The 12,473-nt window shown below is 53.1% G+C and overlaps 1 protein-coding gene across 1 annotated transcript in view; it reads left to right on the forward strand.

Moving 5' to 3' along the window:
* The first annotated feature begins 1,158 nt into the window (after window positions 1-1,158).
* Window positions 1,159-12,473, forward strand: part of Crocc2 (ciliary rootlet coiled-coil, rootletin family member 2) — a 60,960-nt gene continuing 49,645 nt past the window's right edge. Inside the window, exons 1-2 of the mRNA XM_032901668.1 lie at window positions 1,159-1,304; window positions 12,149-12,305. Of these exons, the coding sequence (XP_032757559.1) occupies window positions 1,227-1,304; window positions 12,149-12,305 (235 nt within the window). The 5' untranslated portion in view covers window positions 1,159-1,226. The remainder of the gene's footprint in view (window positions 1,305-12,148; window positions 12,306-12,473) is intronic.

The raw sequence follows: 12,473 nt of genomic DNA on the forward strand, positions 1-12,473 counted from the left end.
AAGGGCCCAGACCAACCAGTATCCAGAGTGCAAGGATGGAGGTCTTAAAGCCCTGTGCATGGCCAGGAGGGGTGGATTGGTGACCAACATCAAGGGCTTTGTCCACTGGTAGAGTTCAACCTAGAGGTTGGATGTAGGGGTCAAAAGGGGTGCCTGTGTGGGAAATAGGGTGGCCCCTCTGAGAACCAGCCCTCCTATTTCTGGGACACCCCCCCAGGACACCTCTTTGTCATGAGCATGCTATGCCGGAAAAATAGACGAGAGTGCTTGTGGTTTCTATGTGAAAAAATGTACTGACTAACAAAGAATATACAAGGGTCAGCAGTTTCAATAACAAATTTTACATATAATCCCACCTGCTCTGGGAGCCCGACCCGAAGTAAAGGCAGATTCTCTTGCTCCAATCTCAATTGCTGATGCAAACGTTGACTTCACATAGCACACAGTATCTCCGTATCTGTATGCATATGCATGGCTTGCAGAATGAATGCACGGAAATGGCAGCAGAGTTCAGAAGGTCTCCGAAGTAGGTTGAGAGGCCGTATCGGTAAGTTTATGAACCGGATCAGAACCAACAGGATAACTGGGGAGTGACACAACCTGTACCGCCTAGGTAGGGCACTGCAGAGCGGTTAACCTGCCAGGTGCCAAGGGGCGAGGATGTAGACTTTGCTAGAAAGGAAGACCTTAGAAGGGAAGGTTCGTCCTTCCCTGATCCTTAGACGTCTGTGACACACATATCACTACTGATCAAAAAGTTCTTGGACATCTGAACCAAGTCAGTTAGTGACCCTGAATGGGCTTGTGGTCTGCACCCCTGGGTGTGATCAGCAAGCAAACAGTTTCCCTACACAGTAAACAGGGGCTCTGGGAAGGCGCTGGTCCCTCCCTCAGGTCAGCTTGACTCCAGGTCTCCAGGGAAACGGCTTCAGGCAACAGGGTTCCTGAGTCCTCACAACAAGCCCTTACTCCTATTTCCAGGGAAACCCGGGCCTTCGGCCCTCAGCGTCCTGGTTGCCACAGCAACACTCTCGGGCTTGTTTGGCATGTGGTCTCCACAATCAAGGTGGGGCAGCTGGGAGCAAGTGAGTTCAACCGGACAGAACCAACACAGGGGCTCCGGTACTGCACACAGGTGTGGGGAGGCACACAGAGGAAGGTACTGGGAGGTCGTGGCTCAAGGAAGAGTCGTGCTGAGGAGCCCAGGTCCTGTGCTCTTGCCTAGGATGAGCTCCAGTTCCAGCAATCCTGAAGATGGGGACACCACTGAGCAGTCTCAGCTGGGGCTGGACACCGTGATCCAGGTCAGTGAAGTGGCTGCCCCCTCCCTGACCCCTCTCAAGAGCAGGTCTTGAGAGCACTTTTAGATAGGGCGCTGCCATGCAGGGGTTCAGCTGTCCCTCCCAGGAGCACGTTCTCTCTGTGCACGTGCTCTGTGTGAATATGAACGTGGAAGTGTGGCTCTCCAGACAGGCGAAGCAACTCAGGAAGCCAGCAGCCCTCTGGAGGCCTGGGCTTGCAGCCTGCACGCCAAGGTGGCAGGGATGGGGGCTCCACTGTTTTAGGGGCCGGGTATGGGAGTGATTGAGTCTGAGCTTAGAAGAGGGGCTCCCGTTTGGAGATATTCCCAGTACCTACTCTGTAAACTGCAGAAGTCCCACGTCTAACTTCAGAGAACTTATATGTAAAAACAGTTCGGACACAACTAGCCCCGTGTCCCTCTCCCCCTCAGCATCCCCTATTCCTGTAAACTCACCCACTTGTCAGTCCACATCTTGCTTCCCCTACACTGTCATCATCCAGCCACCCCAGCCAGACAGTCCCCGACCACTGGGGACTCACTGTACCCCAGACGGACCTGTCAACTCAGAGTGTTCATTAATCCAGCTCTCAGACCCTCAAAGCCATGCTGCAGGGGGGTTGACGTGGTTCGAGGTGAACAATACATCAGATCCCCTGAGAGGAGTGACCGCACAGACGGTGCCAAGTGGCTAAATAACCTGTTAGCGTCTTCGTGCGCATAGGCATACACATCTGCCCACATAGGACAGACCAAGATGCAAACGGAGGATTAAAGTCAGTTGGGGTGGAGATGGCTCCGTGGGTGCCATCAAGTCTGATGACCTGATTTTGATCCCTGGGAGTCACATGGTAAATTTACCCTCTGACCTCTACACACACACTATGGCACATACACACCCCCAACCACACACACAAGTAAATAAATGTAATTAAAAAAATAAGTTAATTGATGCAGCGAGGTAAGAGAGTGTCCTGGGTGGGTACTGAGCAGACCCTGACACTTCTACCCAAAGGGGTCTCAGGCTGAACTATGACAGCAAGGCTGGTGATGGGTTCAGAAAGAGGGTCAGCACACAAAACACTCCCAGCCCAGCACCCAACGATGAGCATACCTCACCCTATAAGGACCTGATTGGCTAGCTCCTCGGAGGTTTGAGGGTGGCCGTGTGCTTGCCTGTGTTCTTGAGGTAGAACCCCAGAATGGTGCAAACATCTCTGGGCATGGATGTCGGGGGGCCTCTGCCTGCATCCACTCCCACTGTCCCTGGGAAGCTATCATCTAAAAGCCCTGGTGAGCCTTTTCTGTCTGCCCAGCCACACCTGCTATTTGCACAGCAGTGATTGAGATCTCTGTGCAATTACGTGAGGTGAGCATGCAGCAGGCAGGCGCCATGAGATGCCCAGATAGCCCGATCAGACTGGTGGTGGCACTCCAGGGACCTCCAGCTCCTCTGGCTACATACAGGGAACTAGGAGACTCAGAGAAGGGCAAAGCTTGAGTGGGAAAGCCTCTCACAAGACCAGGAGCAAAGGCTTTGACGTCAATCTGCTCCCTGTGCCTGGAAGAGTTCCTCAACATCTCTCTTCCTCGGGCCAGATTTCCCTTCTTGCTTCATTTGCACACACACACACACACACACACACACACACACACACACACACATACACACACACACACACCCCACTGCACAGTATCGCAGAGTACCCACCCCAACAGGCCACTTGAGAGCTAGAATTGGAAACCAGGCTTGGGAGCCGTCAGATTGATCCCCAGGGGTAAGACATTGTCTTGGTGAGTTCAAAGACCCCGTAAACTTACACACAAAAGGAGGGGCTCACTGTGCATCTGGAAGAGGAGCTTCCTGGATCCCCACAGACCCAGAACTGACAGTGCACCCAAGACGGGTGGGATGTAGCGTGGGACCGTTTCCCACTCTTGAGTTGGTTGCTTTAATGGCGTAGAACTTTCCCAACTGTTTCTTTTGGGTAAAGTTCTAGTTTCTGGGAACTTGTCCATTATAAATTTTCATATTTGTTGGCTATTGCTGTTGGCTGTTGCTATGGTTTGGGTGTGGTTTGAATGTACCCCCAAAGGGTTCACGAGCTGGAAGTCTAGGGAGTGATGTTGATGAAGAGTGGAAAGTGTTTAGGTCATGGGACACTGGCCCCAGAAGATCTGGTGTGCTTCTCTCTGGCCCCCGCTTCTCTCCAGAATGAGTTGGGTTTTTTTTTTTTAAGGCAGAGAATCTGGCTCCTGAGCTGTCTGACTCCTTCCTGCCATACACCATATAACTCTGTTCTTTCACACATCCATCCATCACAACAGCATCTGCCATGTTGGGATACAGCCAGACACCTTCCCAGTGCCCAGGAGAGGCGCTGCGTCCAGCCCCATGAGCTATACAACCCCCATTTCCGTACAAGGCCCAGCCTCGCCGTAGCAGCAGGACATGAACAGAGGCAGTGGCTCAAATGCTTCCGTCCTTTTAATATCATGGGGCCTGAAGCAGGGAGAGCGGCCACCTCTGCCTCCCAGTACAGCGTCCAGAACTCAAGACCTTCAAGTCCAAGAAAGTGCTGGACTAACCGGGGATGAGGGGGTCTCCCTGAGTGGCACCTGCTTCTTCATCTCCTTGGCAGGTAACATGCAGTTCTTGTCTTACGTAGGGTGTCTATTCCTGTGATTAAACACCATGATCCAAAGCAACTTGGAGAAGCATTACAGCTTGTAGTCCATCGTCCTGGAAGTCAGGGAAGGAAGCTAGAGGCAGGAGCAGATGCAGAAGCCATGGGGAAGTGCTCCTGAATGGCCTGCCCAGTCAGCTTTCATACATTATCTAGGACCACCAATCCAGGGGTGTTGCCGACGCACGGGGCCCTCCCGTGTCAATCATCGGCATAGGGCTAATCGTACAAAGGCATTCTCTCAGTTAAGATCTCCCCTCCTCAGATATGTCTAGGTTTGTGTCAAGTGGACAAAACACAGCTGGCACATTCGATTTTATGTTCTTATATTTCACCAACCCACGTATTTATTTCTCCTTCGTGTTTAATCTGTGGCGTTGCCAATCTGATTTGAGACGTGTGCGCTGACTTTCAGCCTCCTTCAATTTTCAAGCTGTAATAAAAAAAATTACACAAAAATATATAAATAACACAAAAACCACCCTCTCGCCTATCCTAAAGTGTGCAGTTCAGTAGTAGCATTTGCACTATTCTCAAACATTACCAGCATCCGGCCGCAGAGCCCTTTCATCTTCCGAAACCGCCATCCCCATTACGCACCAACTCCCCCAGGCCATGGATGCCACCGGCCTGCTTGCCGTCTCTGTGCCTCTGACCGTTCTAGGGGCCTTCTGTGAATTGAACTGAATCTGTCAGCTTATTTCACTTAGCACAGTGTCCCAAAGGTCCTCCCATGTTGCAGCACGGCTGAGTGGCAGTCCCTCCTGTGGGTGGGCCATGCGCTGTTCACTGCTCACTGGGTTTCCCTGCGTGGACCACTGAGCTGCTTCCCCAGTGTGAGCAATGCTACCACCATCAGCAGGGTGCAGGTCCATCCGTCTGGGTCTCTGGTGTCATTTTTGTGGAGTCCCACAGAAGGGCTGTGGGATCTAGCTTCAATTCTACACGAATCTTTTAAGGAATTGCCACCTTATTTTCCTGCTTTCTTCTGTGTTTAAAGCAAGACTTCAGCGGTAGGAACTGTTTTCACTCACTCAGCTGCTGGTGACAGGCAAGTCTTTAACCCTCTCAATCCACCTGTTCTAACGTCAGCATCCCAGGGGTAGTGCTAGGACTCAGCCTCATGGGATGGGGATGAAGCTCTTCAGATGCCATCATAGACTACCCTCTGACCTCTGACCTCTGACCTGTGACTGGCCAATTAAATCTGAGGTCTCCTCAAGCTCAGTAACCTGCCAAAACAGCCCTCAACATTCAGGCACCGCTTCAGTGACTTAAACATCTACTTTGTGGATCAAGGCATCTACAGAGAAATATGGCTGGTATGGGGCAGGGCACCCCATTGAGGTACATGCCTGTCTCAGCCCTGTATCTACACCAAGCTCCTCATTAGGGCTTTCATGGGTGCCTCCTAGGTAAGTACTACTGATTAAATCCCCAGGGACTTAAGTATAGATCACCAGATGTCTTGGCGGTGGGCAGAAAGATCCAGAGCTCTCACCCAACCTTTGTCATCCTGGAGCTTGCATGGGACCCCTCTCTCACTCCACCTTCAAAGTCACGCCTCACTCCACAGACCAAGGGTACGAGGTCCCAGGAGTGCAGGAGGTGGTCTAAGTGTGGCCTGGGTTCAATGCTAATCACACGCCGTCCAGGGAAGGGCACGCTGACTATCTCTGTCCCCAGAGCCACATGTCCAGACACAGGTGCCACTGCACCGACTGGATAGGCCACCAAGCCTTGGCAATGGTGCTCCAGTTTTCTCTCCTGTCAAGCCACCACCCTCTCTACTTCCTCCTCAATCCATGTTCTTTATCCGGGGCCCTTGCTTGCCTTGCTTTGCAGACTGGCCACCTTCCCCAGGAAACCTGTGTGGGTGTCAGGACATAGGAGCAGACAGGACGGACGGCATCCTCACCCTGCTGAGCAGTCCCTGCTGTGAGTCATGTTGTAGCTAGTGATTCATACCTCTGGCGGTTCCAATAAGCCTTTCAATTACTTGTGCTGGGAATCTGTCTGAGCCTGTTTGTGTGCCAAGCATTGTGCTAGGGGTGGACCGATAAGTCGTCCCCTTCATCTTCACCCCCTGCTTCAACATCCAGCCCCCTCATGACTTTGCAAGCTTCCACTCTAAGGGCATGCCCCATGCCCCAGCTTGGCAGGCACAGTGGGCATTGAGGGATATCAATCAAGGTAGCTATAAAGGCAGCCCATCAAACACAGGAGTAGACATTACTGGCTAGAGAGCCCATCAGACTTCCTGACCAAACCCTCTCTTTTGCAGGAGGCCAAAGTGCTCTGAGCCTCCAGCTGGGCCTGCTCTTGGCCAGACTAGTTCGCTGAAGGAGTACAGGAGAATCCATGAGCATCCAACCAGGTGCATGCCAGTCAGGGGACTGTCTAGAGATGTGGATATCCAGGAACTAGCCACATACGTGTTTGGGAGCTCAGGGTTGAGTCTCAGTCCCAAATAGTCTCACACAGGGGAAGAAGGGCAGTTTCTAAGTCAAGATATCTTAAAACATCTGCTCCTGGATCGTGGATAGTGCTAAGGCACTTCAACCCACCTACCCTGCCTCAACTCACACACTGTCACAAGTTCTCTTACTGTCAGTAACGTTGGAGACCCTGAGCCCAACCTCAGCTCCAGAACTTGGGCAGAACTGGCAGCCCTCCTGCAGTACTGGAAAGGGCCACACGAGGGCACTGTTGGAGCTCAGCTCGCAGCATTAGCAGCAGGCCTGAACTGAGTTGTAGGACGGTTCTCTACCCAACATCAGCCACCAAGTCCAGTCCGGCCCGGCGATAGTACCCAAGTTATATTATACTGTGCTTGTCTGATGGAATCCCTCTCCCTCAGAGATTTTAAACAGAGGTTTGGCAGTGCTGTCCTGATTGCTTGCTGCTGAGTTCTTTATTTGGAAGGTAGGGTGAGTCCTGCCTTTCTTTCTACCAGAAGGGCCAGGCTCCTTTTTAAACTCATTCTGCTCTCCCCTGGGGACCAGGACCTAGACTGTCCACCTGTCTGTGGTCATACTCATGAACAAGAGATGGTGAATTAGCTCATGTGTTTTCCATGTCTGCATACTGGCCTTCTTTATCTCTGTGTCCCACCATGCCTGCTACAGGAAGACCCTGCAGGGCTTTAGGGAAGGGGCCTGCTGCTGGTTCTGTAAGAGGACCCCAGGAAGTCCACCAAGGACTAACTCCAGGGAGAGGGAAGCAGCTGGGACTTCACACTCGTGGTTCCTGTTTAGTTTGGCTGGGAAAACAGGCACTAACCCTCCCCACCTCAATTGTATCCCTACAGAGTTTAATGGGTTTTGTTTGTTTTGTTTTCTCCTCTACCTGCAACCTGGAAGGAGAGTGCTGGGCTCACCTCTGGGGACCTCTTTTGGTACCTGCCAGGCCCAGTTGGGCTCTGACTTTTAGGCCAAGAGGGGGAAGATCTAAATGGTCTATTCTGTCCCCACTGTTTGAAGCAGCAATGAAAGGACACCCCACCCCTGCATCTTCACCCCCACCCCATAACCCCACCTTTCACACACGCCAACCCCTTCAAAAAGCCCCTTGTGCTGAGTACACTTGACACTTCCTCCCACCCAACCTAGACAGCAGCTCTGAGAACTGGGAGAGGTCTTGCACCTCAGAGCCTGGGCTCCCATTGGTCCCTGCCCTTCCTGACTAGTGGTTGTGCTTGAGTGTTGCCCGGATTTCCCTTCAGGGTGATCCCCGCCCCAGATCTGGAAGGAACACAGATAGAAGGGTCATGCCTGTGGAGCAGGGTTGGGGATAGGATGGGACCCTAAACCGGAGCCCATTCTTGTAGAGTGCTCTTTTCCTGGATACAGACACTCTGAGGGCTGGAGCCTTTTCCCTGGGCTGAGTTTCTCCATGGGCAACAGCCGCTGCTCCCCCGAATGTTTGAGTCAAGATCCACAATGGGGGAGGAGACATACCCCACCCTCAGAACTCCCCGCTCAAGTCCGTCTCCGGGCAAGGGCAAAAGTGCAGTGTGAGGTTCCTAGGCCACAGGAACATAGAGCAGCCAGTTAACTTCACAGATGATGGCATGACATATCTATGTGCACTGTGTGTTGAAGGCACCATGGGCCCCTCCTCAGTTCTCTTAGAAAGGAGTCCTGCTCTGACACAGAAGGTGAGGTAAAGAGGCCTGTCTCCCTAGGTAGGACTCCCTCAACAGGACCACAGCCAAGTGAGAGGCAGTGGTGTTTGTCCCCACTGAGCCTCCAACACACCCATTTGGAGCAAGATCTAGATGCATAGGCTACTGACAGGGGCATTGGCCTCCCTAGGGTGTTTGGCATGGGTCGGGCTGACCAAAACACACACACGGGGGGGAGGGGTGCAGTAGGAAGTAACGAATATGGTCTTTTAGGAAAGTGACTATGGAGATCCCTTTTGCCCAGCCTTGGTATCCTTCCCACAATCCGAGCCCCCTCCCAGAGGCTGTCCCACTGCCGAGCTACAACTTTCCCCAGGCTAAATAGTTAAGACCCTGGCCCTAGAGATGGTGACCCACCCAGGCCGGGGAAGCCATTGGTGGGCAATGGACAGAGCCTGCGAGGCAGATGCTGGAAACCCCCCTAGCCCCACTCCCCACCACGACCTGACTTGGTTATGGGGAAGGAGGCGGTCCTGGGTTCCGGGATCCCAGGGGATCCAAGCCCGGGTCAGCACAGACCTCCTTGCACGTTGTAGCGGAGCCCCGCGCCCCTCCCCCGCGCCATTTGCGTGGAGGCGGGGCAGCCCTCGCTTGCAATCCTCCCGTGCGCAGGGGACTGGAGGCGGGAGGGGAGGGCTGGCTGCCAGGGACGCGCCCCTCCCGCTCCCCCTCCGCACCCCTCCTGCTCTGGCTGGGCGTCGACCCATCGCAGGCACCGGGCCACAGCTGGAACCTATTACGCCCCCAGCGCCTCTCGGGACGTCCCGGCTAATAAGTGACCCTCTGTAAACGTTAGGAATGAGTCAAGTTTGTGCTGCGCCGCTGCTTTCCCGTTAGCGGGTGGCGCCGCTGATGCTCCGGGGAGAGGAGGGAGGGGAGGCAGGGTCCTTCCGGCCTGGAGGGAACCTCTGAATGGAGCCAGCATCATGTCTTTTAATCTGGGGGACCTAGGGTTCTGTTCGCTACGGGACTAGGCCTTAGTTTCCCCCTGTGCAAAACAGGAGGCTCGGGTAGCAATGGCTGGGTCCTTCCCGCTCTAACTCTTAAAAGGGCAGCAGCGGCCTTGGTGGTCTGAGCACCCAGAGTTGCCTGGCCAGGGAGGAAGTAGAAAGGAGAGCCGTGCTCCTCACTAGTGGAGCCGCTGCACCCAAGGAAGGCTGTTTACCACCCACTCAGAGCAAGACTGGGAGGTCCTCTGGAGGAAAGAGAAGTGAGGGCACCTTACCAAGACCACCTAGGGGAGTTAAATGCAAAGCCTTGGAGAAAGTTAAGTCTTTCCCCAGCCTGAAGGGGTAGGTTAACCAGGCTCTGGGCTCACTCACTTGCAGCGTCTGACATTTGCAGGGCTCCCAGGGACCAGGGTAGGCCCTGTCCAGAGCCTTGCAGAATCTGGATATTGGAGTGACTCCAGTCTGGCCAGCTTAAGAGAGGAATTGATACATTTAGGATAACTAGGTGAACGCCATGGCTTATCTCCACAGAGACATTCAGAATTCAGAGTGGGGAAAGGCCTAGCTACAGTGGGGAGGAATGGGTAAGAATAGCGGGGTGCCTGGAGAAGCAGGGCCTCCCCACCAGCCCAGGCCTGGGAGTCAGGACCAGTAGAGCTGCAGACTAGAAAAGGTCTTCCCGTGAGCTGGGAGTCAGGAGGCTCCTGAGCATCACCTGAAGGGACTCTGGGTGGGAAAGGGATTTGGGGAGTCCCACTGTGGAAGAGAACCATGGCTACTGTCCTGGAAAGCTTAGGGAGTGGGGAACCCTGGCATTAGTTACAGGTCATTAAACCACTGCCTTCAAATTCTAACATCCTCCATGCACAGAATAGCACATGCTATTCTTAATCCTCAACTCGCAATCCTATACCTAGAAGTTCCCTGCTGACATAGACCTGACGAGGTCTTTATCTCAGGCTCATTCCTTCCCCAAAACATGTGCCTTCCCCAACAATAATCCTTCAGAGAATCTGAGACCCTAAAGACCGTGTCTGGGTGGGAATCATCAGTGGGAAAGAAGGCGCTCCCATGGTGTAGGTGACCTTGAGTTTTAGATGTACAACCTGAATTTCCAAAGCCAGGGGCCTATAGCACTAAGCCTTGAGATCGAGAGACTTATATGGCTCTGAGCTTTTAAAGCCAGAAACGTATGGCTTGGGGTGCTTGAGGCAGAGGTCTAGTGCTCTGGGCTCAGAGAACTTGTCAGTATCCTCAGTTCTAGGCACCAAGACTCTTGCCTCTGAAACCCTCAGTAGTTCTCCCAAATTCTTCTGGGGCTTGCAGTCCCTATAGTCTAGGCTCTGCCTTTGGCTCTCACTGAGTTTCAGCTTCATTGGGCTTTTCTTAACTTCTCAGCTTCTGCTCTCAGTTGCTCTCATATATATATATATATATATATATATATATATATATATATATATATATGCTCATAGCTTCAGATGTCAGGGTTCTTAGCTTCCCACGACACCTTAGGACCCTTTAAAGCAACTGCTGCTACTTTTGCTAAGACTTGGAAACTCGGGATCTTGTCTCCAATTCATACAACCAGCCCAGGCTGCCTCAGTCATGATAAAGACCACAAGTGGACAAACAAGCCATTCAAAAGGAGGTTTTTATTGGGTCTGATGTTGCAACACAGGAGTGCCGCACACAGGAGAGGGCACTACCCCGAAAGCAGCGAGCAGCAAGCTGCTTAGATATCTGGAAAAGGCACCACATGCTTTGTGGTCAGCCAACTACAGACCCCACGCTGCTCAAGCTGCAGGCTTTTTGTTGAGTTGCTAAAGAAAGTGCTCACGAGCGAGTGATGTCATCCGTTCACGAGGCTGTCCTGCCCCAAGTGAAGTTTGCTCACATCTGTGCAGATCATCTAGAGTAGCCGACACCAGTACAAGGCTCCCAAAACAGGAATGGCAGCCCCAGCACCCCAGCTTGTGCTGTTCCTAGCAGCCATGGGGTAGCTTATGGAGATGTTCGCAGCAGCTGGACGACCACGATATCCATCCAGCTGGTTGCCAAGAATGGGGCTGGTAGTTTCATGGCTCTCTGTTCAAGGCAGCCAGGCACAAGGGAAGAGTGACTACTGTCAAAATCAAATCTCCTAGCCCTCAACAGCCTAGTTTGTTGGGAGGAAACCATGAAGAGTGCTTACAACTCCGTCCTCCATGTTAGCATTCATAACACTGGAAGGTGCTTACTCTGAGTCAGATCCCTCACAGAGCCAGGCCCCTATGATTTGTCTCTCCAGGACTCCAGGATGCTATTCTAACATTGGATCCATGTGATTTTCCCTCCTGACAGCACACTAGCTCAGGACCCACCAAGAAAGTGGGCCACTCTAGCTCCCCTCTGGGGTAACCTGAAGGGGACATCTCAGAGCTGCTCTCAGAACCGTGCACCCTCTGCTGACCTTTATCCTCTTGTGCCTTTCAAGCCTCACAGGGTCCAGCACACCCCTTATGACGGATGGGCTGCTCAGAACAGGGGCTGGGCTCTCCCTCCTTTACCTGTAGTGTCCCTTTCCCTCCCCTTCCCTCCTCAGGCCTGTGATCACTGGGCAGGGTTTGAGCCAAACTGTTCCAGGTTGGGCAGGCAGTGGAGGGTTTTTCTGTGGGCAGACACAAAGGCACCTGCTCTGGTCATCCCAGAGAGGCTGGCATGAAGAGTTGGCCCAGGACACAGCACAGCCTGCTTAGAGTTGAGCTCTGCTGACGTTGGTCAGGAGTCCTTTCAAATACCCATTCTCTTGACTTCCTCGTGTTTGCCAAAGCATTGCCAGGGACTGGCACAATCCCACCCCACAGATGGAGACACTAAGGCGTGTGACCTGAGTGACCAGCCTGTCCCCACTCTGCCATCTTCAGGACGCTTTGCTATGTCGAAGTGACCTCGTGGTGGCTCCCACTGACAACAACGGGCTTGCGTGAGGGGCCTGCGAGTTGTCCTGGGCCTATAAGAACCAGGGCTCCGGGGTGTTTTTCAGAAGTTGGAAGACACCATCCTGAGCCCCATGGCCAGAAGGGAAGACCGGGCGCTAACAGTGCGTGGAGAAGGCCAGCAGGCTTTACCTACTCCTGTGCCAGCCCGTATCCGAGAGATTGTGTCGAGCAGCCTGAGCGAGGAGCCACTCTCAGGTGATGGTGCTAAGATATCTCAGGCAGCAGGGGAACCTTACAGCAGCAGCACATAGAGCCTGGCCTTGGCCTCACACAGCACATGGAGCCTGGCCTTAGGAAGCCATGCAATTAGACTATCCTGTGACCCTTGGCTACCCATCCCAGACTCTCCTAGCCCCCTTTTTCCCAACC

Source organism: Rattus rattus, chromosome 4 (assembly GCF_011064425.1).
Source record: "Rattus rattus isolate New Zealand chromosome 4, Rrattus_CSIRO_v1, whole genome shotgun sequence".
Classification (NCBI taxonomy): Eukaryota; Metazoa; Chordata; class Mammalia; order Rodentia; family Muridae; genus Rattus; species Rattus rattus.